A 23,497-nucleotide genomic window follows, 5' to 3' on the forward strand; every position below is an offset into this window, starting at 1 on the left:
TGCTTTAATTTAAGAATTTTTAAATATTAATATTAATATATTCAATATTGGCAGATTTGTTTGCTTGTTTTATGCACAATATCACTTATCACGATATTTTTGGTCTAAAAACTAGACTTATTTTCTTGGGTCATTTTGCTCATCAAGAAAAAGCATCTTAATTTAAGAATTTTTAAATATTAATATATTCAATATTGGCAGATTTGTTTGCTTGTTTTATGCACAAAATCACTTAAATTTGATATTTTTGGTCTAAAAACTAGACTTATATTCTTGGGTCGTTTTGCTTATCAAGAAAAAGCATTTTAATCTAAGAATTTTTAAATATGAATATTAATATATTCAATATTGGCAGATTTGTTTGCTTGTTTTATGCACAAAATCACTTAAATGTGATATTTTTGGTCTAAAAACTAGACTTATTTTCTTGGGTCATTTTGCTCATCAAGAAAAAGCATCTTAATTTGAGAATTTTTAGATATTTTTTACTGAAAACAAGACAAAAATACTAAGATTTTTTTTCTTGAAATATGATTTATTATATTTCTATTCCATTACGAACTCAAACAAAATCATAAGTGGCTTTGGTCTGGGGAGCAGTGTCCCCCCTGCCCCCCAAACTATGCCAACTATGGTATATATGGTGGAGGGGCTGCCTGGAGGCGTTGCAAAGCTGGGCACCTAGTGGCGCGACTTCCCTAAAGGGACTTTGGAAACAAGCAGTACCACAATTTTTAACCAGTAAATTTTATTTATATATAACAACAGTACAAAGTGAATCCTTGGCTTGCAAAATAGGTGTGCTTCATATTTACAATAGGTACACAGAAATATAATATAATATAACAAAACTAAATCAATAAAAAAAACAAGACCACCTTTTTTTCTTTTTAAATAATCTCTTACAATTTTCACAACACTTAAAAAACAACAAGAACAGACAACCATAAGCGTTATTATTATCGAGGTCATTATTATTTCTATGTACTATGTTACAGAACTCCAGTGTCTACAAAGAGAGATTTGTTTATAATTTAGCACGATTGAAAATGGATGGATATTCACACTTGAGGTGACTACAAAAGCCTTTCTCTCATTTTTGTTTCCTCACAATTAAGAGAATTGGTAATATGAAGAGAATATGAACATTTCACTTGTTTGTAGCATGCTATTCCATCACAGAGCAAAACATTAACCAAAAAGATAAAAGTGCACAAAATTGATTTAAAGACTCTCGATTCGTGCCAAATACAAAACGAGCGGCCGTCTCGACCGCTGCCGATATTTCTAAAAGCTGCCCAGTGCCGTAAAATTTTATTCTGCTCTGCAGAATAGCGCAATAAAAATTAAAATTCACTTTACTCACTTTTTGAGGGGATCGAATGTTTTAATAAACAGCAATCGCATCGAGATACTAAATCTCTCTTTACAAAGTGCAATTTCCTGTGCCACAAAATTTTAGGACAGAGAAATACAGTATCTCTGAATATATCTGCGCACGCAGGAGAGTCGTACCTCCTCGACTAATGTGGCGGCATCACATTAACATTAAAAGGGTTTGAGCAACATCCTGGGAAAAACTGTGAGGACATCAAGGTTAACAGAACGTCTCCGAGAGACTTAAACCCTTAGAGAGCCATGATAAGCTCGGATGAATGTAAAACAGGGAAGACTGTGGATAATCGAATTTATTGTAGGAAGCTTCATTTTGTCCCCTTTATAATCAGTGTTTTTGTGTTGTTTCCCATTTAAAATATCTAAACAGAATAATGTGATAAAGCTATGTAGCTGTGTTTTTATTATCCCATAAGCAAATGTCTTTATTTTTTATTGTTTTAGGCACAAACCAGCCTACAATTGTCCTTTTTTACTTTTAAAGGAAGACCTCTGAAGACATTTAGATGGAAAACAATGCAAAAACACTAACTAATACTGTTTATTCCAGCAGTGTATACGTCACATCATACAGTGACTATTCAGGTGCCAGAGGAATATGTGGTTGTTCAGGAAGAGTATCCCATAGTTTTCCATACCTTAACAGATCAATTCACTCATCAGTCAGTCATAACGCTCCTCATTTGTAATCTCTCGCACTGGTTCCTATTTTTGATGTGTATTTTTTATCTCCTGATCACACTGTGCACACGACTGCTTGAGATCAAAGCCGAGCTTCAAAGCGGCAGGAGAAATTTGAAGCTAAAGGGGTCTGTCTCTCCATCTCATTCCTATGCTTCCCGAATACTCCGCGAGACACCACCAACCGGCTGTCTGGGCGAGGACACGCCTCCACCACATCGTTTCATTTCATTTACTTTTCTGATCAGTCTCAAACACAGCAAACAAAGACAGGAAAACAACATAAGAACGATTAAATAATCTTAAGGCAACGGGGGAAAACAATGACTTTGAAAGCCTCGTACTGCATTGGATATACAGAAGTGTAGAGGTGATTTTGCGATTTTGGGTTCTCTCTTTATTCCAGTGTGAACCCGAGCTGACTTCGACCTGAACGACCTTGTCTATTTTGGTATGGGTGATCTTTTAAAGCAACTGTACTTGCCATCATGCATTATAAATGAAAGCAATCTTGTCTTTGTTCGTGCTCTCTGTTGACATATTTCATGTCAGGCGATGCAGAAAAAAAAAGGAAAAAGCACTCAACCTTTCATGAATCCAGAAGTATTTTAAATACTTTACATTTCGTACCTGAATTTGCAAGTAGTGAGAGAGCGATCGGCCTACAGGGTTTTCCCTTAATCAACCAAGTGCACAAATAACTTAAAGAGATCTTTTGGCACTTCATCCCAATGCGTACAGAAAGGAAGTGACATGGTATATTACATCATCAGCCTCCCTCCGAGTCATCCACGACATGACCTCTTGGCACTTGAATGTAGGAGTATATGGGAATGAAGACGTTTTTTTTTTTTTAAATATGAGGTACTGTATAATGCATGCAGACTACACACACATTGGACCATACATAATAAGTAATACTCTCTGGTAAGATGATCTCAAGTAAGTCCATTCATTTCAAAGGGTTCTCCGTTTCATTTTTAGCTACACGTCGCTGCATCCATAGGAGAATTTTGGCAGCTCTGTCATCATGGATTTACATCGAGCGCATCTGTTCTTCAGGACGTGCCGTGGATATCAGCTCAACTGATTCCCGTTTTTAGAAAAGCAACGAAAATCGCAAAGACAAAATAGAGTACGTTTGTACATTCACATACGCTTACATGTAGAAAACATGACGTATACACACACAGAGAGAGACTGCGGAGCAGAGTTTGTTCGTCCGGTTCAACACTGGTCCTTCAAAGAACGCCAATCCAAGAGTTTGGGGCGAACGGACATGCTGGTTGAAATCTGGCCCCTTTACGATGGAGTTGCATTATCACCGAGACGATCTGTATAGTTCCTCGTGGTCTCCAAAGCCAGAGACACTCAAAAGTTTGTCGACATGCACAAGCGTGTTGATAGCAGTCGCTGTTTTCCAGGGAAAGAGAGTGGCGCCATGAGGACTCCAGTGGCAACTGCAACAGAACTCAAGAGCACTCGTGTATAAAAATAACATTTGGAAGTAAAAACCAACGGCGAGGCAGTGGAAGTCTGGTTTCCGTCAAATCCCCTTCCGATGGTTTCCGCAAAACGAGCAATGTTTTTAAAGGAAGAATCTATAAATCGTAATGCTTGCATCCATCCATCACGGTATTTTGTGCAAGACACGTCAAACCAGCCAAACAAACAAAAAACTAAATAAAAGCACATAAAACCGTGAAAGTCCGGAAAGCCGATCGTCCCATTTTGCGTTTCTAAAAACTCCACTTCAGATTTCCATCACGATATAAAAGTGGCCAGTTTTATCGAATAGTTGTCCATTGGAAAAGGTAACCTCTTGGTGTAAGGTCTCTATCCAGTAGCTCGGGCTTTGGATGATGGTTGAACTGAGTAAAGGTTTTGGTTAGTCTTTCTCTCAGCTCTCTAATGACATGGCGGCGATGAGCTGTTCCACTTTATAAGCCAGGCGTTGTTTCCTCGCCGTCTCGTCCTGATCCAGTGCAGCCGTGATCTGGAAAAGAAAGAAACGTCATGTTAAACTACATCTGAGGTTAGGGGTCGACTTTCTTACATCTGCTAAAGTGCAATTATAACCAGGTCTTGAGGAGTAACGGAATACATGTAATGGCGTTATGTAATCAGGATACAAAAATCCAGTAACTGTAATGCTGCGTTCACACCAGCCGCGGTAGAGGAGTCAAGCATGAGTGATTTCAATGTTAGTTCAATGTGAAGATGCTTTGACGCGCATCTGGAGGTCCCGCCGCTCGAACGAGGCGTTTAGCGCGGAAGAAGTGATTCTGCCTCATTCGCGCGTCTAGTTTGCGAGAATTGAGCGTTGCTGCGGCAAACGCGTTAGTTGAAAAATTTTTACTTTGGCGAAAAAACGCGCTGCTTAGCCAATCAGGACCTTGCTCTAGTAGTGACGTGATAACAGGAAGTGAGCGGAGTCACAGAAGCCCCTCCAATGAAGCAAATTTCTGCGTGAATGTCTCGATGACTAGAATTTCATGTGTGGCATTCATGCACGAATAAAGAGAGTAAACTCAAAATGTTCAAACGGCAAACTAGACGCTGTAGACGCGAATTTGACGCCTCAAACTGTGAACCATTGGTAATTCGTTACAGTTATGTCAAAAAAAGTAGTAATCAGATTATAGTTACTTTTTGAAAAAGGGGGAATACTTTCAGGATTACAATGGTTTCATTTAAAACTAAATAAATCGGTATTTTTGCATAATAACACTAGCCTGGTTAGCCAGACCTACATCAAGATGTAAGGTCTGGCAACTCTTCACACAAACGGCTCAATGCAAGGGGCGGCATATAAGGTTGTCCCTCAAAATGCCTCTGCACGCAATAGAGACAGAGCGCCGCGCGTCATAACCTGAAAACCACGCCCACCGGGGGGGAAAACAATCCAACCCTCTCCATTGACTTTGTATTGCGAGAGGCTGCCTCCTTGTCATTTCTGGCTTATAACAAAAAACAGAATAATGCCTAAAAACTGCTGTGTGACAATATGTACAGCTAACAAGCCAAAGAACCCAGAAATAAGTTTTTATAAGCTGTCGAGCCGTAAAACCCTGTCTTTAAGGAGAATAAAGTGGATCGCCGACTACGTTTCCCCCTATTGGACGCAGTTCTACTAATAGTATTACTATGAAAAGTTGCCTGTTTCCATTTTTGTGTCTTTAAACGCTCGTTTTTGGGGTCGACAGCTTATAAAAACTTATTTACAGATTAAAATTAAAAACAGAATAATACATAAAAGCTGCTGTGTGGCAAGGTGTACAGCTAAAAAGCCAAAAAACCCAGAAATAAGTTTTTTTTAAGCTGTCGACCTCATAAAACGAGCGTTTAAAGAAACAAAAGTGGAAACAGGCAACTTTTCATAGTACTTCTATTAGTAGAACTGCGTCCACTAGGGGGAAACGTAGTCGGCGATCCACTTTATTCTCCTTAAAAGCTGTGTTTTACGGCTCGACAGCTTATAAAAACTTATTTCTGGGCTCTTTGGCTTGTTAGCTGTACATATTGTCACACAGCAGCTTTTAGGCATTATTCTGTTTTTTGTTATAAGCCAGAAATGACAAGGAGGCAGCCTCTCGCAATACAAAAAAGTCAATGGAGACGGTTGGATTGTTTTCCCCCCGGTGGGCGTGGTTTTCAAATTTGCATATCGGCGCTCTGTCTCTATAGGATAGCGCTATGACCAATCAGAGCAACGAAGAACGAAGTTTTCAAGTAGGAACCGTCGCAGCTCTGTCGTCATCATGTTAAGCCCGCCCCACAGACGCTACACACGATGTGATTGGCCTGACCAAATTTTGGTTTTTGGAGCTGTTAAGTGTATTGTGAGTGCCTAGACTAAACCCTGGCAGCAAATATATTTTGCGGCCGCTAGGGTGCGTCTAGATTTCTAGGCTATAATAACACTATATTAAGCATTGCTTGATAATGACTCACGACACGAGTCACGTATTATTTCCTTGTAGCCTTTCCATGTTAGTTAAAAATAAAACAAAATAATCTGTAATATGTACTTTGCCAATAGATGTCTGTAGTCCTTCACATAAAATTCTGTGAAATTCTTAATTAATAAAAGTTTTTGGTTTTTTAATAATATTTGATCTTGAAGTAATCCAAAGTAATCAGTTACATTACTTTCATGTTGTGGTACTTGGATTACATTACTAAATACTTTTTTACGAAGTAATTTGTAACTGTTACTGAATACATTTTTAAAGTAAACCTCCCAAGCCTGATTATAACACAACAAAAGATGGAAAAGTCGCCTTTGAAATACTTATAAGGCATTTAAATCTTATTTAGGACAGAGGGCGAGCATCCCAAAATGAGCTTTTGACAAAATGGCTGTAAAGAAGAGATCAGTCGTGGCATAGCTGCACAGTAACTTGGAAATGTGGTTTGAATTTTAATAAAAATAGATTTTTGCCACCGAAGACATATGTCACCTCATTCAAGTAGCAAAGTATCCAAATGTACAAGCTTTATCCTCAGGTAACCACGTCTATCCTCTCTTTTCAACCTGGTGGCGTCATCGCTATGGCAACCGTCAGTCTAGCCAATATTGATACCTATCTAAACTAACAAAGGATTTCATCACTGTGCTGCAGTCAATCCTCAAGACTGGAGATGAAACATTTTACAGACTACAAAAAATAAATTGCGCATTTCACAAAAGCGATCCGGACGGCCATTAAACACAAGACACGTTCTTCAGACGGCATACTCTGTACCTAATTATCACAGACCAGTTACTGCTCACTATGATATGAGACATGGGCCAATTTTCAGCTTCTGTGAGAGAAATTGCCCGAGACTTATTTCATGAATATTTCATTAAAAGGGAAAATGTAGCTTTGGAGTCCACCCCGCGCTGTGGAGTGCCATATCTCATTTCTATCTGTGCGCTTTAAAAAAAATCACGGCAATCAAAAGTGTCGAGTCATGTTGAGAAGAGATGGGCGAGTGGGTCGGACCCCTCTCTGTGCTTGTGTCAACGTCTGACTGTGGTGTCGACGGGAACGCCAGGGAAAGCGACATTGTGACTGCGGTCTGCCACTGATTTGCACATCAAACGGTGAAAATGAAGGGAAACTGGATCGATACGGGCAAAACCGAGCCAAGTACATTTTGCAACTGAAATGTATTGCCAGAATAAAGTTTTTTATTTATTTAAACAATAGGCTATTTCACCTCAAATCTCAGTGTGAGAGAAAACAATGTTTCCATCAGCAACATGCTTTTCCTTTCTCAAGCCATCAAAACAAAGAAGCTACTACAGCAATGCCATTTGGACCCAAGAGTCACGCTGTGGCAAACAAACCCAAGCACTTACGCATAAAAATAAAATATGGATGCTATCAACTATGCAGAAACCACAGGCCACTAGATGCCTGATACATCTTGCACCAGGATTTCCCAGAATTCCATTTTTATTGAAGCCACACCTGCTCGGCAGCCTCTGGAGCTATGGTGCAGGTCAACACTCCTATACAGCGGCAGAATGAGCATGTATTTAACAAGAGACATGTGCGCTGAATCTTTCATGCATTTCAGGGTAGCTACAGTATAAAAGCACGCCCTACATTATTGTGTCTGATGCAGTTGTCTTCATTTTTTTTAAAGAGGGCATGTTCTCTCTCTTCGCTCTCGCTCATCAGGTTAAGTGCTCTGAGAGTCTGACAGAGGTAATTTTTTTCAGTTGTCATACTCGCATTTTATAATGAATTAGTGCAGGTACGGCTTGTTATCACCGTAATGCATTGGCGGGCCCAGATATTTGGCTTGGTGAACCAAAGGACGTTTTCTTCTCAACTCCGTTGATTATGCAGGGACAACACACTCAAACAGGTGGTTTAGTTGTCTAGTACAGGGGTGCCATCACCTGATGTATAACAAATATATAATTGGCTATACTTAGTCTTGCTGGATGTATTAAATACGTTTCCAAATTGTATATAGAAAGAAATAAATAAACACCTAATAAATAGATTTTATACATTTTCTGGGGACCTCCTAGAACCTCTTGGAGGCCCCCTAGGGGTCCCCAGACAACAGAGTTGTCCATAGTGCTGTACAACCAATAATTCATTAACTCTTTCCCCGCCAGAATTTTTTTTTTAAGTTGCCAGCCAGCGGCAGAAAATTTTCTTCATTAAATATATAAACATACAATATATCGGCATAAAGAAACAGACCCTATGCTTTCAAATAAAAACTAAACTGTTTCATCCTATCTTTATTTGTTACTTTTTATCACCACTTATATTTGGGTATGGGTACAAAATTTTGAGCAAATAGCTGAGATAATTGCATTTTTGTATAGGAATTTTGTTAAAGATCAGATTCTGAATGAAGATCAAAACATACACAGAGTTTTTACTGTTTTTGGCTCAGTGGTTGATTTAATGTTTTTTTTTTGTGTGTCTTAAAACTCATACACAAATCTTGAGACTTTTTACTCTTTCCCCGCCTTTGACAAGTCATCTTGTTAATTAAGAGAAAACATTTGCATAAAAAATGTCCCTGGTGAATTTTTATGTTAATCTGCAATACCGCGATTATCCACTAGATGGTTACCCAATTTATGAAAAATCTGAAGCAAAAACGTTATTTACGTATTTTAAACTTTGTGTATGTTTTGATAAGCATTCTAAATTTGATATCTAATGAAATTCCTTCACAAAAATGCAATTATTTCAGATTTTTGCTAAAAAAATATTTTTCTATTTTTAAAGAAAAATACCCATATTTAAGAGTTTATAAGCAATATAGAAAATATAGAATATAAAAAATATAGAAAGGAATAAATGTTTTTTCTCTCGTTTTGTTTGTTTGTTCGTTTGTTTGTGTGAAAGCAGAGGGCCTGTTCTTTCATTTGAAATATTTGTATGTTTATATATTTTTAGAAGAAAATTTTCCTGAAAGGCATTTTGTGAAACTTTTGTGAAAATCACAAAAAATGCTGGCGGCAACTTTTCAAAAAATAGCTGGCGGGGAATGAGTTAAACCCAACACCTGGACAGCAATACCTTAACATTTATGTATGCCCAAACGCTAGCATTAAATGCTAGTTTTTCATCTCATATCTTGTAAAATGTGGTTTGTAAAGGTAGAACAAACTGAAAAATAAAACATAGACATTTATTAAAGTCCCTGTAAAGTGAGATATTAAATCTGTTTTTTTTTTTTTTTGAGTTTCACACATCACAGAAAAATTTGTTATTAACCACCCTACCAAATTTGTAGTAAATAAATTTACAAGTAAATAAAATAATTGATCAAAATCTTGGAAAAATATGCAGCATTCTATGCAGCCGTTGGGCTGTCTGTGCTAAACCACGCCCACTCGCGGGAAAGCTGCCGTCTCTCTCAACTTTCAAATACTGCCACGCCTAAAGGTGCAATGATATTACGTAGTGCCCAAAATAGTCCCCTGCTATTGAAAGATCCTAAGGGGACTATTTTCGGGCACTGCATAATATCATGGCGCATCCTGCAGCCATGTTATGGCAGCAAAGCCATACCGCCTAGAAAATCGCAATTTAAAAATTTTTCGTCGGTCTTAGTACAAGATGTAACTACGGAAGAGTCAAGTTTAAAATAGGAAAAATATCGAAACTCTTTTGAGTGTGATGCTAATGGTCTAATCAGATTCAATGGATTATGCTAAGCTATGCTTAAAGTGGTACCGCCGGACCCGGAGATCAGCTGAATGGTACCAAAATGGTAAAATTCAAATGTTTAACTCTAGGGGAGCTGGAAAATGAGCGTATTTCCGTCTCTTTTAATACTGTCCTATCAAGTAAAGGCAAAAAAGTGTTTAGAAACGATTTTCAAGATTGGCTTTACATGATCAAAAAACATTTTTATATCCAAAAATATATACTCAAATATTTTATATGGGTATTCTGAGAACATTTACATTTTTGCATTTGGTTGCTTTTATCCAACGCGAGTTACAGTGGATTCAAGGAAAGCATTTTTAATATGTGTGTTTCTTGGGATCGAACCCACAACCTTAATAACGCAATGCTATACCACTTGAGCTTCAAGAACACATTATAAGATTTTTTTTTTTGGAACAATCAAACCATAAATAATAAAATGTTGTATTTTTATTTGAGAAGTTCCTAGTTTAAAGGGTTGAAAAGATAGAAAACCGCTACTCTGCAGTATTTAAAGCCTGAATGCATTTCTCTGAGTGCAGAGTTAAAAAAAAACCCACACACAATAAAGAGACCGGAGGCCTGTGAATAGACACAGACAAACAAGTAAAAGCGCGATATTTACATGATAGGGGAGAGACTGCAGGCTCTCTCCTAAACGCTGTGTAAAGTAAAGGTCAGGCTAATGGCTCCCCTGAGTGGAGCTGCCATTACGGCTGGAACATCTCCATCGAGGGTCCTACACTACGGCTCTTTGTGTCGAAGTGGCTGTCAGTGATCTAGCTGTGTGTAATCAGAGCTCTATTCATGCTCTCCATCTTCCGTCCACTTCTCTTTCCCTGTGCATGGCGTGTATACGCGAGTGAAGTTTGGTGCATGTGGCCTCACAGATGACATCATACTGTGAAACTCCTGTTTTGGAATCTGTGTTATTCGACAAATAGGGTTTTATTGATCTGGAGCACGGATCAGGGAATTATAAAAAATGTTATTTTCTCTATAAAACACGAATAAAGATGTTAGAAAGTAAGAAATGGACAGCCAACATTAATTTTCATTGCATCTTTCTTCAGTGTAATTCAAATAAATGGTGACTGAGGCTGAAGTCCCAACGTGTGCCTAATATCTCTTCTTCTAAAAAAAGAAACTATGAATTTTTACATTACAAACAATATTTTCCGGACTATAAGTCGCTGCGGAATACAAGTCGAATCAGTCAAAAATGCATTTTGAAGAGTAAAAGTCGCACTGGACTATAAGTCGCGTTTATTTTAGAAAATGATTTCACAAAATCCAAGCCGAAGAACAGACATTTAATCTGGAAAGGCAAGTTATTAACTAAACAATAGCACAGAACAGCAGGCTGCATAGGTGTCCGTACATGTGAAAGTACCATAAACAGTTATTTACACGATACACAATAGCATACATAACATATACCTGGGAGGCTGAATAGTCTAAATCAACACGACAACCCAAATCAAGTTCAAAAAGGTCCCGAATTCATTCCGCATCACTGAATCCATTGAATTACATAAATACAGGAGCAGTACAGAGCGGACTATTGCGGCTGACGGTAATGGTGCCGTTGGTTCATATGAAATAATTTTGACATATAAGTCATACCTGACTATATAAGTTTCAGTACCCGCCAAATTATGAAAAAAGTGCGACCTATAGTCCGGAAAATAAGGTACATTTGCATTTTACATTTTGTCTCATTTTTATTGACTATACTAATTTATCATGACCTACAACACCTAGCATGTCACCTCAGAAAGCTTGATAACAACCCACCATAACCAGCGACTGGCAATTCTCAAGTTTACTTTTCAACTTAAATCCATTGCCCTACATCTCCACAAATGGGAATAAACATCTTAAGCACAGCTTGCTCTCAAGGAGATTGGTGTGTAAGTGTCACCTCACCTCTTCGCTGTATTTGCTAATGTAGGAGTAAATCTCATTGAGGGCACTGAGCATGTTAAAATCACTGGAGTGAAGCCGTGCCTGTTCAGCCAAATACGCATTCATGTCCTGATCAGAGATGGCTGGCAGTCTACCAATGTCAGCGTAGTACCTGTGGAGACAGCCAGGGGGCGACACTCAATATGGAGCTTGTTGAAATATTGACATTTTATGAAATAAAAAAATCTAGGGCGTTTCACTTTGCATATACAAATACCAAACAGATAAACATCAATACTAAATAGTTGCGGCTGGTGACTGGCGCTAATTCAAAATAAGTGTTCGGAGTGTTGTGTGTTGCTCGTGTTTTCAAAATATGTATTTGTTGCGTCATGTGAACCATGTGCATCACGTGTTTTGTCAAAATAAGTGCTTGCTGCACACGCGTCAAAACTGTTTATGATAAAAGAGACGCTCACATTCACAAAATACACGCAAGACCAGTGTTGGGAACGTTACTTAAAAAAAGTAATTAGTTATAGTTACTCACTACTTGTTCCAAAAAGTAACTGAGTTGGTAACTGAATTACTCTATAATAAAAGTAACTCGTTACCAGGGAAAGTAACTATTTGCGTTACGGTTAAAAAAAAGTTGCTATATGTCAAAGAATTTGTATTTTTTTAGCAGTTTTCACATATCAGTTGAAATGAGTAGAACAGACAGGTGTTCATACATAACTTTCCATATTTATTGCACGTCAACAGACAGCAAGAGTTTTATCCTACACTTCAAGTATTATCTTTGTAAGAAAAGTAAACAGTTACACCATATAAAGTGCATTTAACTTCAGCAAACTAAATGAAATAAAACTCTCTCAACCTGAGACAACTGGTCAAGTAAACAACCTGTACTTCCAAGTGTTTTGTTCACAAAAAGTTAACTTTTAAACAACAAAAAGTGTGTTTGCTCTGTAGTCGTATTCTTAATTAAATAAATCAAACTCCCAATGTCAGACAACTGGTCTGGTAGACATTCTGTACTTCAGGTATTTTCTTCAAAAGTAAACAGTTAAATAATATAAAGTGTGTTTGCAATAACTGTAGCAAATTAAATAAATCAAACTGAGATAAATAGTCTGGAAAACATAGGCTGCTGTATTTCGTTTTCTTCATTAAAAAAGTAAACAGTTTAACAATATGATTCATTAAATTAGAGTTGCTTACAACGGATGTCGACAAAGTCTTCGCTCCCGGACATAATGTACACATTACATGCACGTTCTTGCTTTGACCACAATGAATTTGAAGTAGTGCTTATATCTCCACCTTGAAAATGCCAACTTTTCATCGCATTGCTCCTCCTGACTCGCCATCTCTTCTGCTGCCGCGAATCTCTGTTTAGCTGTTGCGTGTGTGTGGGTAAATTCCAAATGCCGTTTGTGCGCCCTTGAAGGGCACTTCGCGAAGGGGATGTAAAATCCAAATAAACAGAAAAAGACGCTGTATTTTATCACCAAGTGTATTTTAATTAGCCACACTATCAGACAACATTGCGCAACTTTATCTAGAGTTTATATATCAAGAGATTTGATTTTCGAAGGGAATAGGGCATAGTGATCATCACTTTCGATTGGAATTCGCCCTGTGTGTGTGTGTGTCGCCGCAGGCGCGTGCGCTGGCATGTGTATAACAACACTGGCTCTGATTGGCTACCATTAAACACATTACTCTGCCTTAGCCAATCATAATCGCTTATCTCGTTATTAACCTACCTCCTCACTAGCTGTGTGAGCCAGGGTTGCGTTTGGATCACACAGGTTAAGTCAGTGCATAGTAACGCACCGCATTTAACGTCCGGTAACGTTAACGGCGTTGTAACGGCGGGAAAAGTAATTATATAGATTAGCCCGTTACTGAAAAATGAACGTCGTTACGTAACGCCGTTCTTTTAAACGGCGTTATTCCAAACACTGCGCAAGACACTCCCTTAACACTAAACACTAAACTAAGCAAGTATCTGGCAAACGTGAGCGTCTCTTTTATCATAAACCCTTTAGACACGTCTGCAGCAGGCACTTATTTTGACAAGACACATGATGCACATCGCGCAGAACACATATTTTGAAATGATGGGCTACATACACGATGTGACGAGCATCGCATCATGCGCCCTCGAAAAAAGAAGTCACCGGCCGCCACTGCTACTAAACATGTATTAAATATGAGACTTTACCTTTCTACCCAGTTCTTGTAGTTGGGGATATCTTTAGCATAAAGCAGCTTGTTTGAGGGCGAGTCTTTGCCCAATCTGTGTTCAGATGTGGAACACGAATCCATGAAGGTCTGGGCCACCACGGATAGACAAGCATCCGTGATGCTGCTCTTGTGGATGTCAAAAACAAACTGCGGATTCTTGATCACATTCACCCAGAAACGCAGAGGAAGGCTGGACAGACAGAGAGACAGAAAGGTTAGATCGCTTTATTCCAGTGTTTCTACTGTTTTGTTCTGGAGGTTCGGTTGAGCGTTCTCTTACCAGTTACTCTTCCATGTATGACGGACATCTGTGTCATGGATGCCGTGCTTGTCTGCCTGTTCATCCAGAAAATCGAACATGTATTTAATAGCTAGCGGAAGGGCGCTACCTCTGTGCACCGTGCTGAAGAGAGTCTCGAACAAATCGTCGACAAACTTCTGCAGCGTACCCTAAGAAAGAAAGACATAAAAATGTCAACAAAGTTCGCATCAAGGATTTACGAGTCTTAATGTAACCATTTACTACTCTTTCGTCTTATGTCGCCAAATTATACTTATGAGGTGTCATGAAACATTTTAATAAAAAAGTAAATGCAAAGTACGAGTATCAAAATAAGAAGCATACAGTTACAAACATCTCTTCATGTAATATGTTGCACATGATTTCAAATGACATCATACAAACCAATTTTGTTTTTTTCCACATTTAAGGGGAAAATTTTCATTACCGCAACGTGCCCATGACTGGATTTTTGGGTTCTTTGACATGGAAATATTTATAATTAAAAAATCTAAAAAATCTAAAGCTTCAGTGAATGTTATACTATAAACATTTACAGTAAAGAAACATGTGGTATTTGGTGATCATTCGTAAATGTAGAGACAATAATAAGGAATATAAATGTGTCCAAGACCTATTTTCTCATCCTCCGCAACAATTTTCAATCATTGTTTAAGCCCTCAAGAAACTAACATTTTCAAAAAAAGAAATAGTTGGAAGGGACATAAGTGACTGTGACACTCAAGATGGCTACCAGGTAAGCAGTTCTTATTTGTTCTCTCCAGATAAAAGTTACATTTTTGTTTGTCATAGTACCTAGACAACTTTTTAGTTCTCATTACCGAAACATGAATTTATAAATGCATATATTTAATGTAATATCATGTTGCAGTAATGATAATTTTTGATAATGATAATCTAAAAAAATGTAAATAATTATATAGGAAATATTTTTTAAATCCTCTAAAAATAATGGTTATAGTAAGTTCAGACCTTAATCTTATATGTGCCAAAAATTCTGATGCTGGACACCTTCTAAATCTGGATACAAATACACATTTCTATATACAATAGATGCTACCTTAGTAGCAAGCAGGCGGGTGAGGTAGATCTCAGAAACCATTTTGCTCCCGCGGTCGCCCTCTTTCTGGTCTCCATGTTCGTGGTTCTTCACCAGGTGCCAGACCTTGACTCCGCTCTCCAGGTCCGGTGTGATCATGGGAGCGCGGGACCGCAGGCTGTCCGGGCTTCCCGTGTAGCGAAAAGTCGAGTCTGCATTGAGAGAGAAATAAGGATTTGGATCATCCACACCAGCTCTACCGGATGAACAGAAAGCGTGACTCGCATTTATTGCGCCTATCCCTAGGTATCTCTGTCCAGCATTCTCTATTCTCCGTAGACGATTCACATCACCATTCATTCTAGACTTTGCGAGATGAGCTGAACCTCTCGGGTCTCCCCTTAAAAGGATTCATAATTGGCTCGTCTTGATTCATTGTGTTGCAGGCACGCTTCAAACGTTTGCGTTGCAGGACACAATCAATGCATTTAAAGATTTCTAATGGGTTAAGCTCTCCTATCACCTTATCCAACTCATTTCCTTACCCCTCCATCGTATCGAGTTAAGTAATCAGTCTCTTGTTCACTTTCTTCAATTAGATGCGCTGCGTTTTTATTCAGAGCTCTCCTGGGAGGTCAGATTGGCTTTTCACAGTAGTATAATCTTCTGCATCTTTCTCTGGTGTGTCACCTGACTTCAAAGGGGATGTGAAACGGCAAAGGAAGGCAAATCGCCCAGGCTATTTTGAGAAAAAAGTGGAATTCTGAGCAGATGGAGTCACAAGGGAAGACCCTGGAGATATGGACTTGTGAAGGGATGTGTGTGCGATCATGGAGGAGGTAGAGGAAGAAGAGGATTGTGGTTTCAATCCAGTTTAAGCCACTGCAGCCCTTTTGGACACTGCTATAGTGTTGCTATTGAGGGATTACTAGTATAGTGTTTGCATCCATCTCACACTTGCACAATTTGACCAACTACATTTTCCATCAAGGGCAATAATAATACTACAGTGTCTGTGATTCGTGACTCGCTGACTAAATGCCATGTGTAGTCTCAGTCTCAGTGTTGTTGGTAAACCAAAATAAAAAAGAAAGGGGGGGTGCTTGATCACATATAGGTGTAAACACAGCTGTGTACAGGAAAAAGAGATTGCATGTGTGTTTTGATCAAGGTCTGAGTCCCTCCTGCCAGTCAGAGGTATGTGAACAGCGTGTTATTTTGGGCCGGGGTGTTGGCATGCTAAATTGGGCCGAGCTGCTAAGTGTTGAGCATTAAATTGATATGAATCAATCAGCGTGTGTCTGGACCACAGCTGTGCCCGCTGTGCCATGCCGTGATTGATGGGCACCAGAGCCCTGCCAGATGAGCGATCTGCGATTTATTCACCACACACAAAAATTAGCTTCAAAAAACCTCAGATGTGCCAATTTTGTTCCTATTTTAACATTTTCCTAACACATTTAAGCTTATTGTTGTAAAAAAAAAAAACATCAGGAAGGTGAAAGATACTAAAGATTAAGGTTAATTGGTACACATAGACATCTGACAAATCGCTATTCAAACACATCAGCATTTACACTCTTTACATCTTCTGCTGTTTGAATTTTTCCTTTTAAAGATAGTCCTTGAACTTTAAATATCATTATGTTTGTAAACGATAAGAGAAGATGCGAATAAGCTTTGGTTAATGAAATTGTGTAATTCAATGATATGGGGTGCGTTTCACGTGGATCTACTAAATTGAAGGCAGGTGAGTTGTGTTGCTAGGTGACACATATGGGGCGGCACTTCAACACTGGCATTGTATGATGTGTTTTTCTCACTCGTCCAAAGCATAATTGGTGGTGCGTAATTAGCAATCAGAGAGTGGCCTGCAGCTCAGTGTGATGGAAAATGAGAAGGGACCCGATGGGGAGCCCTGTGGTGCTCCCTCCAAGCGACGCTATGGGGAAGGAGCTAATGTGTCCATTACGGGTGGCATCCACACTCAGTGGAGAAATCAACATTATTGTGCTTCACACTAAACTCTAACACCTCTTATCATCTCTCTCTCTCATTCTCTGGCACCCCGAAGGCTCCCCTGGGAAACCTACGGGCTGCTAAGCAAAACTGCAGCATACAGCTTGCGTACACTCACTTTTGGTACCCAGTCATCAGTGCCATTGTTTAAAGAACAGAGCATCAGTTATGTTTTGAATTTAAAGATCTCTAGTCAATATTGTGAAACAATGACAAATTTCACTACTAGTAAGTATGCAAATTGATAACAAAAGGCCTTTACCAAAGTCCCTTATGATGTCATAGTGCTTTGTTGGCCTTTAGCGTCATTATTAAAAAATACTCACCATATCTGCTAATAGAGCTCCGGGAGATGCTCGTTGTTGGTGGAATGTTGTAGGAGGAGGTCTGCTTGGGTACCAAAGCCACCACACAGCGATCCGACACCTGTACAAGACACACATCAGTAAATCTTTTTCCTTTAATTCTTCAATATATAGTTCCTATCGAAGCCGTATTAAAATAAATTGATACTTAAATGCTTCAAAAAGACTGTACTAGTTTTAAATGTATAAGGAGCGTTCAAGCTGTGTTCTTGGATCAAATCCAAACTGCAAGTAGCAATACAAGGAATTTACAGAAAGGAGGAGGAAACTAAATAAATATACAGTACTGTGCAAAAGTCTTAGGTCACTATCACCAGCTTTGTTGTTTTAGCAAAGTTTTAATGTCTTAATTATTAATTGTATTCTAATAAAGAGACTGAGAAATAATTATATATGATCACTATACAATTGCAAAAACAACAAATCTAATGGTAGCATGGTGCACATTTGTAGCTGTAACCCAGGGCTGATGTCCCTGAATCTGACAGATAAGAGTGAAGAGTTCTTTATTAGAAACGGGATCTAAGTTCATAACTCGTAACTAGTTTTAAATTTTAAATATTTATAAGCCTGTTGCTAAGCAACTAAAGCACTAATCCAGCAAATAATGGACACTAAATGTAGCTGCAGAAATAACCAGCATGCAAAATTGGCCACTTATCATCAAAGGGGGACAAAGTTATATCTGTTTAAAAAAATAATAGCAGAAAAATGCCCACAAAACAAGCCTTAATATCCTATAGGTTAGAAAGAACTTATGCACACACACACACAGAACAAAGAAGAGCGAGCGAATGGGCCAAAGAGAAATTTAAAGAAAGAGAGTGTGAGGTTTAAACATAAAAGCTAAAAACAGAAAATACAAATACAATGCTTGGTATACACACAGTTTTGACAGGCTGTATTGATTCATTCAAAGATAGAGAAGATGAGATGATGAGGAGAAGAAGAGGAAGAGTCTAGGATTTTGTATGTTAAGGAGAAACTCTCAATTTCTCTTTTTCTCTTTGTCTGTGCGCTTTACTCGAACACAGGCGAGTATCTCAACCTGCATTCTGCTAGCTGACAAATCCATCCTCATCCATCACACAGTTAATATTTCAGGGGTTTATACATCTTGTTTAAAGATCCAATAATAGATGTCTAAAGCCTGTTTCACAAACACAGATTATGGAAAATTCCCAGAAAATGTGTCTGGGATTTTTATGGGAATCATTTCATTGTCCTGTAAAGATCCAAGACACATGACGTCTTTAAAGGAACAAGTCCGAGAAAGCAGAAATCGGTCTCGAGACTCGAGTACTACATCACTGCTAGGTCCCCTTTATGGGAGTGATCCCAGAATCAATTACGGGACATGTTTGCGTTCACACAGAAGGCACGCTGGCGAATTTATGGGACTTTTCTGGGATCAACAAGCTGTGTGAAGGGGTTTAATAAATTACTAAATGAGAATTAATTGTGGAGTTACATGAAACCTCTTTAAGCAACACCCAGTGTTGAGAATACAAATCAATATGACTAAGCTTCATTTAACAACAGTTCTTGTAGGGAGGTCAACAACAGAAGTAGGGTTCCTGTATAGCCCAGAGCATTACGTTAGCAGCGCAAAAAGTCGTAGGTTCGAACCCAGGAAACACACATACTGATAAAAACATGTGTACCTTGTAATGCACTGGATAAAAGCGTCTACCAAATGCATAAATGTAAGTAGACTATGTCAAGTTCTTCAGTCAAAGATCTCTCACCAACAGGAGGCATCAAACTTTGGGTCAATTTTGGACCTCTGTCCTCCATAACAACATAAAACTGTGAGCGTCTCCTCAGTTCTTCTGCAGGTTGAAGGCAGTTATAGCCTACTTTCTCCTCCATTCTCAGGGACAACGACTTGTGTTACTTTACCCTCTGTACGCCCCCATAAGCTCTGACCCTATTAGAGCAACAAAGTCCAACCCTCACTGCAGGCCAGGCTAATAGCCTGACTGGAAAGTCACTTGAAAGAACGTAGGATTGTAGACCTTAGAGGCTCATCACACCCCCAAACATCTTTATCTCCATCGTCTACTTTCCGCTCACTCTCTCTCTCTCTCTCATGGGTTCCTTTTCCACTTCCACCTGTGACAGGTGCATGACACCAACAAGGGTCTCATTACTGATTCTCTCTCTCTCTTTCTGTTGTCACTCACCCTTCTTGCTCTTTCCTTCATGACCACAAAAAATTACATTGCACATAACATTTGTATGGGCTTCTTTCAGAAACACTGATATTGGTGATAATAACAATGGGTCTCATTCACTAATAATTGCGTACGTTTTTCGTATTTATACCCACACTTGAACTTCTCACGAAAACTTTCTGTTTGTTCTTATACTCTGAGTGAATTTGGAGTGTTCTACATGAACGGCCGTGTGCACGAGGTTGGTCATTTGCATAAAACACACCCAAACAAGCTCCATATAAGGGTTTTCCGTAGCACAATTTTAGTCCACAGAAAATTTTGAGCACTTTGTCATAGAAGCAGAAGGACTCGAAAAGAAATCCTTGATCTTATTTATTATCGGTAAAGTTCCGTTTTGCTTTTCAGTTTTTATTTGGGGGTTTTTTTGTCGCTGGAGGAAGCCAGTGATGTCCACCGACCGGAGTAACATTAAATAAGTATTGGAAGCTTTAACAAATATGACATTTAATTAATATGACAGAGAAGCGCATCTGTATCTAAAATAAAACAGACAGGAGATCAAGTGATTGACGTTTAGACTTCTCATTACATTTACATGACGTTTAAAGGACAAGTTCGGTATTTTACACTTAAAGCCCTGTTTTCAGATTGTTTATGGTGAAATAGAACCGTTTTGACTGAAATTTCGACATATGCGGCTGCCCCGAGAATTTTCGGGTCTTTGTTGTTTCACCTCACACCTCTACAATGAGTGTATAGGTGCACTGGAACAAACTTTCGTTTACAAAGACGTGAAACTCACCGAGTGGTCAGGGGTGTTCACGGATATGCTCAAACAAAAATCGCTTCAAAAGATGCTTTCCAACAGGTGTTTTAGCATTCGTTGTAAACTTGTGGACCTATTTTTCCAAACGCCTCACACCCGTACATTCTTCCGCTTAGAGCTTGAATAATAAACACTCCAGCCCAATTGGTGGCGATAATCCACCTTTGCCAATTGCAAGAATAGAAACAAAGTTCCCGGCGCGGAGTAATACCGTACCTCACAGGACATCTAATACAAGTCAATGGAGTTGGCAAAAACTACGATAAAACCTGTTGGAAAGCATCTTTTGCAGCGATTTTTGTGTGAGAATATCAATGAACACCCCTGACCACTCGGTGAGTTTCACGTCTTTGTAAACGAAAGTTTAATGCATTTTAGGAAGGATTGTTCCAGTGCACCTATATAGCCATTCTAGAGGTGGGAGGTAATACAAGAAACACCCGACAATTCTCGGGCCAGCATCATATGTCCAAATTTCAGTCAAAACCATTATATTTCATCAAAAACAATCTGAAAACAGGGCTTTAAGTGTAAAATACCGAACTTGTCCTTTAAATTAGGCATTAAGCAGACGGTTTCATATAGAGAAGTAAAAAAGGAAAGTGTGAAAATTTGTCATTACGTGCATCTTCTTTATATGTATAGAAAAAAATAAGTAGGCTATAATAATGTATTATATAATGTACATAATAATAATAATATAGATCATGTATAATAATATAGAATACAGAAAATATTATAATATCATATATAATTATGTAAATTTTATATGTCAACATTATTATAAACATTTTAATTTGATTATAACATAGGTGATTATTGCGTACGAGTGGTCTTAGGTTTTCTTGAATTTAGAAAACATTTTGATACGAAAGTTTTTTTTTATCACAATTTGTTCGCGAACACATCCGTACGCACATCTCATGCACAAATATGTGCGTACACATGCTTAGTGAATGAGACCCATTGTTTGAAATGCTATCGAAACTTGCATTTCATTTAAATTTATTACATTTCACATTTATTCAATTTATATGCCATGATGAATAAACACTTTATTTCTCAGAACACTCCAAACGATGTAAACCTAAGATGTAAATGTCACCAGTTTTGATGTTTTGAAATTGCTCAGACTGCTCCATTGTATGGCTATCTTATGGCAACTCGTATGACCATTTTTGTACGATTTGCCTTTATCCCTATGACCCTGTTTCGTTATTGTTTTTAACCCTCCTATTATGTTTACATTTTAGCAACACTTTCAATGTTTGGGTTCAAATTGACCCCAAATAGTTTAGTATAACTTCAAATTTAAAATAAAATTGTAGGAAAAAAACATAACTTTTTTATTTTTTATATACATAAATTGTTTCTTTAATAGATTTATTTATATGAAAACGTATCTTTTGTAGCACAAGAAAAAGTCAAAAAGTCGGTTTAAAAATACAATAACATATTTTTTAAAGATGTAAAAGTAGCTTTGGGGTCAATTTGGCCCCAAACATAATAGAAGGGTTAAGACAAAAGTACATTTTTGCACCATTAACTTTGTACTAATTCATACAAATTATTCTCATTTTAGTCATCACTTCCAAACCTGAACTGAAAAGGAAGATTTAAAAAATGTTTGTCCAACACTTTAGATGACTGATGCTTGTATTTTTGGGTCTTTTCTCTCTTATTTTTTCACATCGGTGATGGTGGCCATATGAAGTCTGAATGATAGAGGGTAGTTGAATTCACCCTTGAGGCAGGCAGTCGGGCCGCCGGTAGGTGTGAGAGTGATAAGAGCTGAGCTTTCCTCATGATAACGTCTGCATCAAACAGATAGCTGACCCCTTTTTCTCATGTATCTCTCAATCCTCTGTCTGCGCTCTATTTGATGGCCATCCACGAGCTAAAATGCCTCTAATTCTGATGCTATATAAGTGGCAGGAAAGAAGGCAAGTCCCCATTCTGTCATTTCTTTGAAATATGGCTCTGCCATGCTAGTATGATGGGCGTGAAACCAAAAAAGAGCTTTTTCTACGTAATAAACACAGACATGAGTTGTACTGTACTGTACGGCATGAATTTAAATTAAAATTGTGAGTTTGGTGAGTATTTGGAGTTTGCCAAAACACAAACCATGACAGATCTTTCATTTTGGAATACACGATTTGATATTTTTGCATTCTGTATGAGAACCATACATAAAATATTTACAGACAATGATGTATGTCTACAGAAAGTAGAGAAGGGACATAGTTCATGTTGTAAGTCTTTGAGGACTGCAAGATGGCTTAACCGATGGCAGTGATCTATGCTGAGCTTGTATACAATGACATATAACACTTCTGAAGATTATCTAGATTTCTTTTGGAGGAAACAAAGCTCAGATACTTTCACAAGAAAGAAAAACTATTCAACTGCTTGAATTCAAGAATGAAGGGAATGCATTGCTCCACTAAGTGGAGACGTCCCCCTCCATTGCGCTGCTAAGAAGAGTCATGTGATCGTGGGTGGTGTCCACCTGAGTTGATATATATTTTAAATATATCTATATTAAAAAGATTTATTTTTATTAAGGGAGGGGTGAGTTGGAAAATTGCTGTTGCCTGATTTAGATTTTTGCCTGATTTATACTTTTCCTTTTTCTCAGTTCGAAATAAATAAAATAAATACATAAATAAATAAAAAACATAATTTGCCAAGACCACTTTTTCAATGACGTATGGTACGTCTTATTTAAACTTATTTTGTGTATTTTGTATAATACAACGTGTTTGTGTGGTTTATGGTTAAAAACACATTATTTTTCACATACCGTAAATTTTTTTAGCTCTAGAGGTTAGGTTAGGTTAAA

General features: G+C 38.1%; 1 protein-coding gene across 1 annotated transcript in view; it reads right to left on the reverse strand.

Moving 5' to 3' along the window:
- Window positions 1-737: 737 nt before the first annotated feature.
- plxna2 (plexin A2) overlaps window positions 738-23,497 on the reverse strand; it is a 246,623-nt gene continuing 223,863 nt past the window's right edge. Inside the window, exons 27-32 of the mRNA XM_065285403.2 lie at window positions 17,608-17,707; window positions 15,284-15,474; window positions 14,203-14,372; window positions 13,900-14,112; window positions 11,688-11,838; window positions 738-4,072 (exon numbers count right to left, since the gene is read on the reverse strand). Of these exons, the coding sequence (XP_065141475.1) occupies window positions 3,977-4,072; window positions 11,688-11,838; window positions 13,900-14,112; window positions 14,203-14,372; window positions 15,284-15,474; window positions 17,608-17,707 (921 nt within the window). The 3' untranslated portion in view covers window positions 738-3,976. The remainder of the gene's footprint in view (window positions 4,073-11,687; window positions 11,839-13,899; window positions 14,113-14,202; window positions 14,373-15,283; window positions 15,475-17,607; window positions 17,708-23,497) is intronic.

Source organism: Paramisgurnus dabryanus, chromosome 21, assembly GCF_030506205.2.
Source record: "Paramisgurnus dabryanus chromosome 21, PD_genome_1.1, whole genome shotgun sequence".
NCBI classification, from domain to species: Eukaryota; Metazoa; Chordata; class Actinopteri; order Cypriniformes; family Cobitidae; genus Paramisgurnus; species Paramisgurnus dabryanus.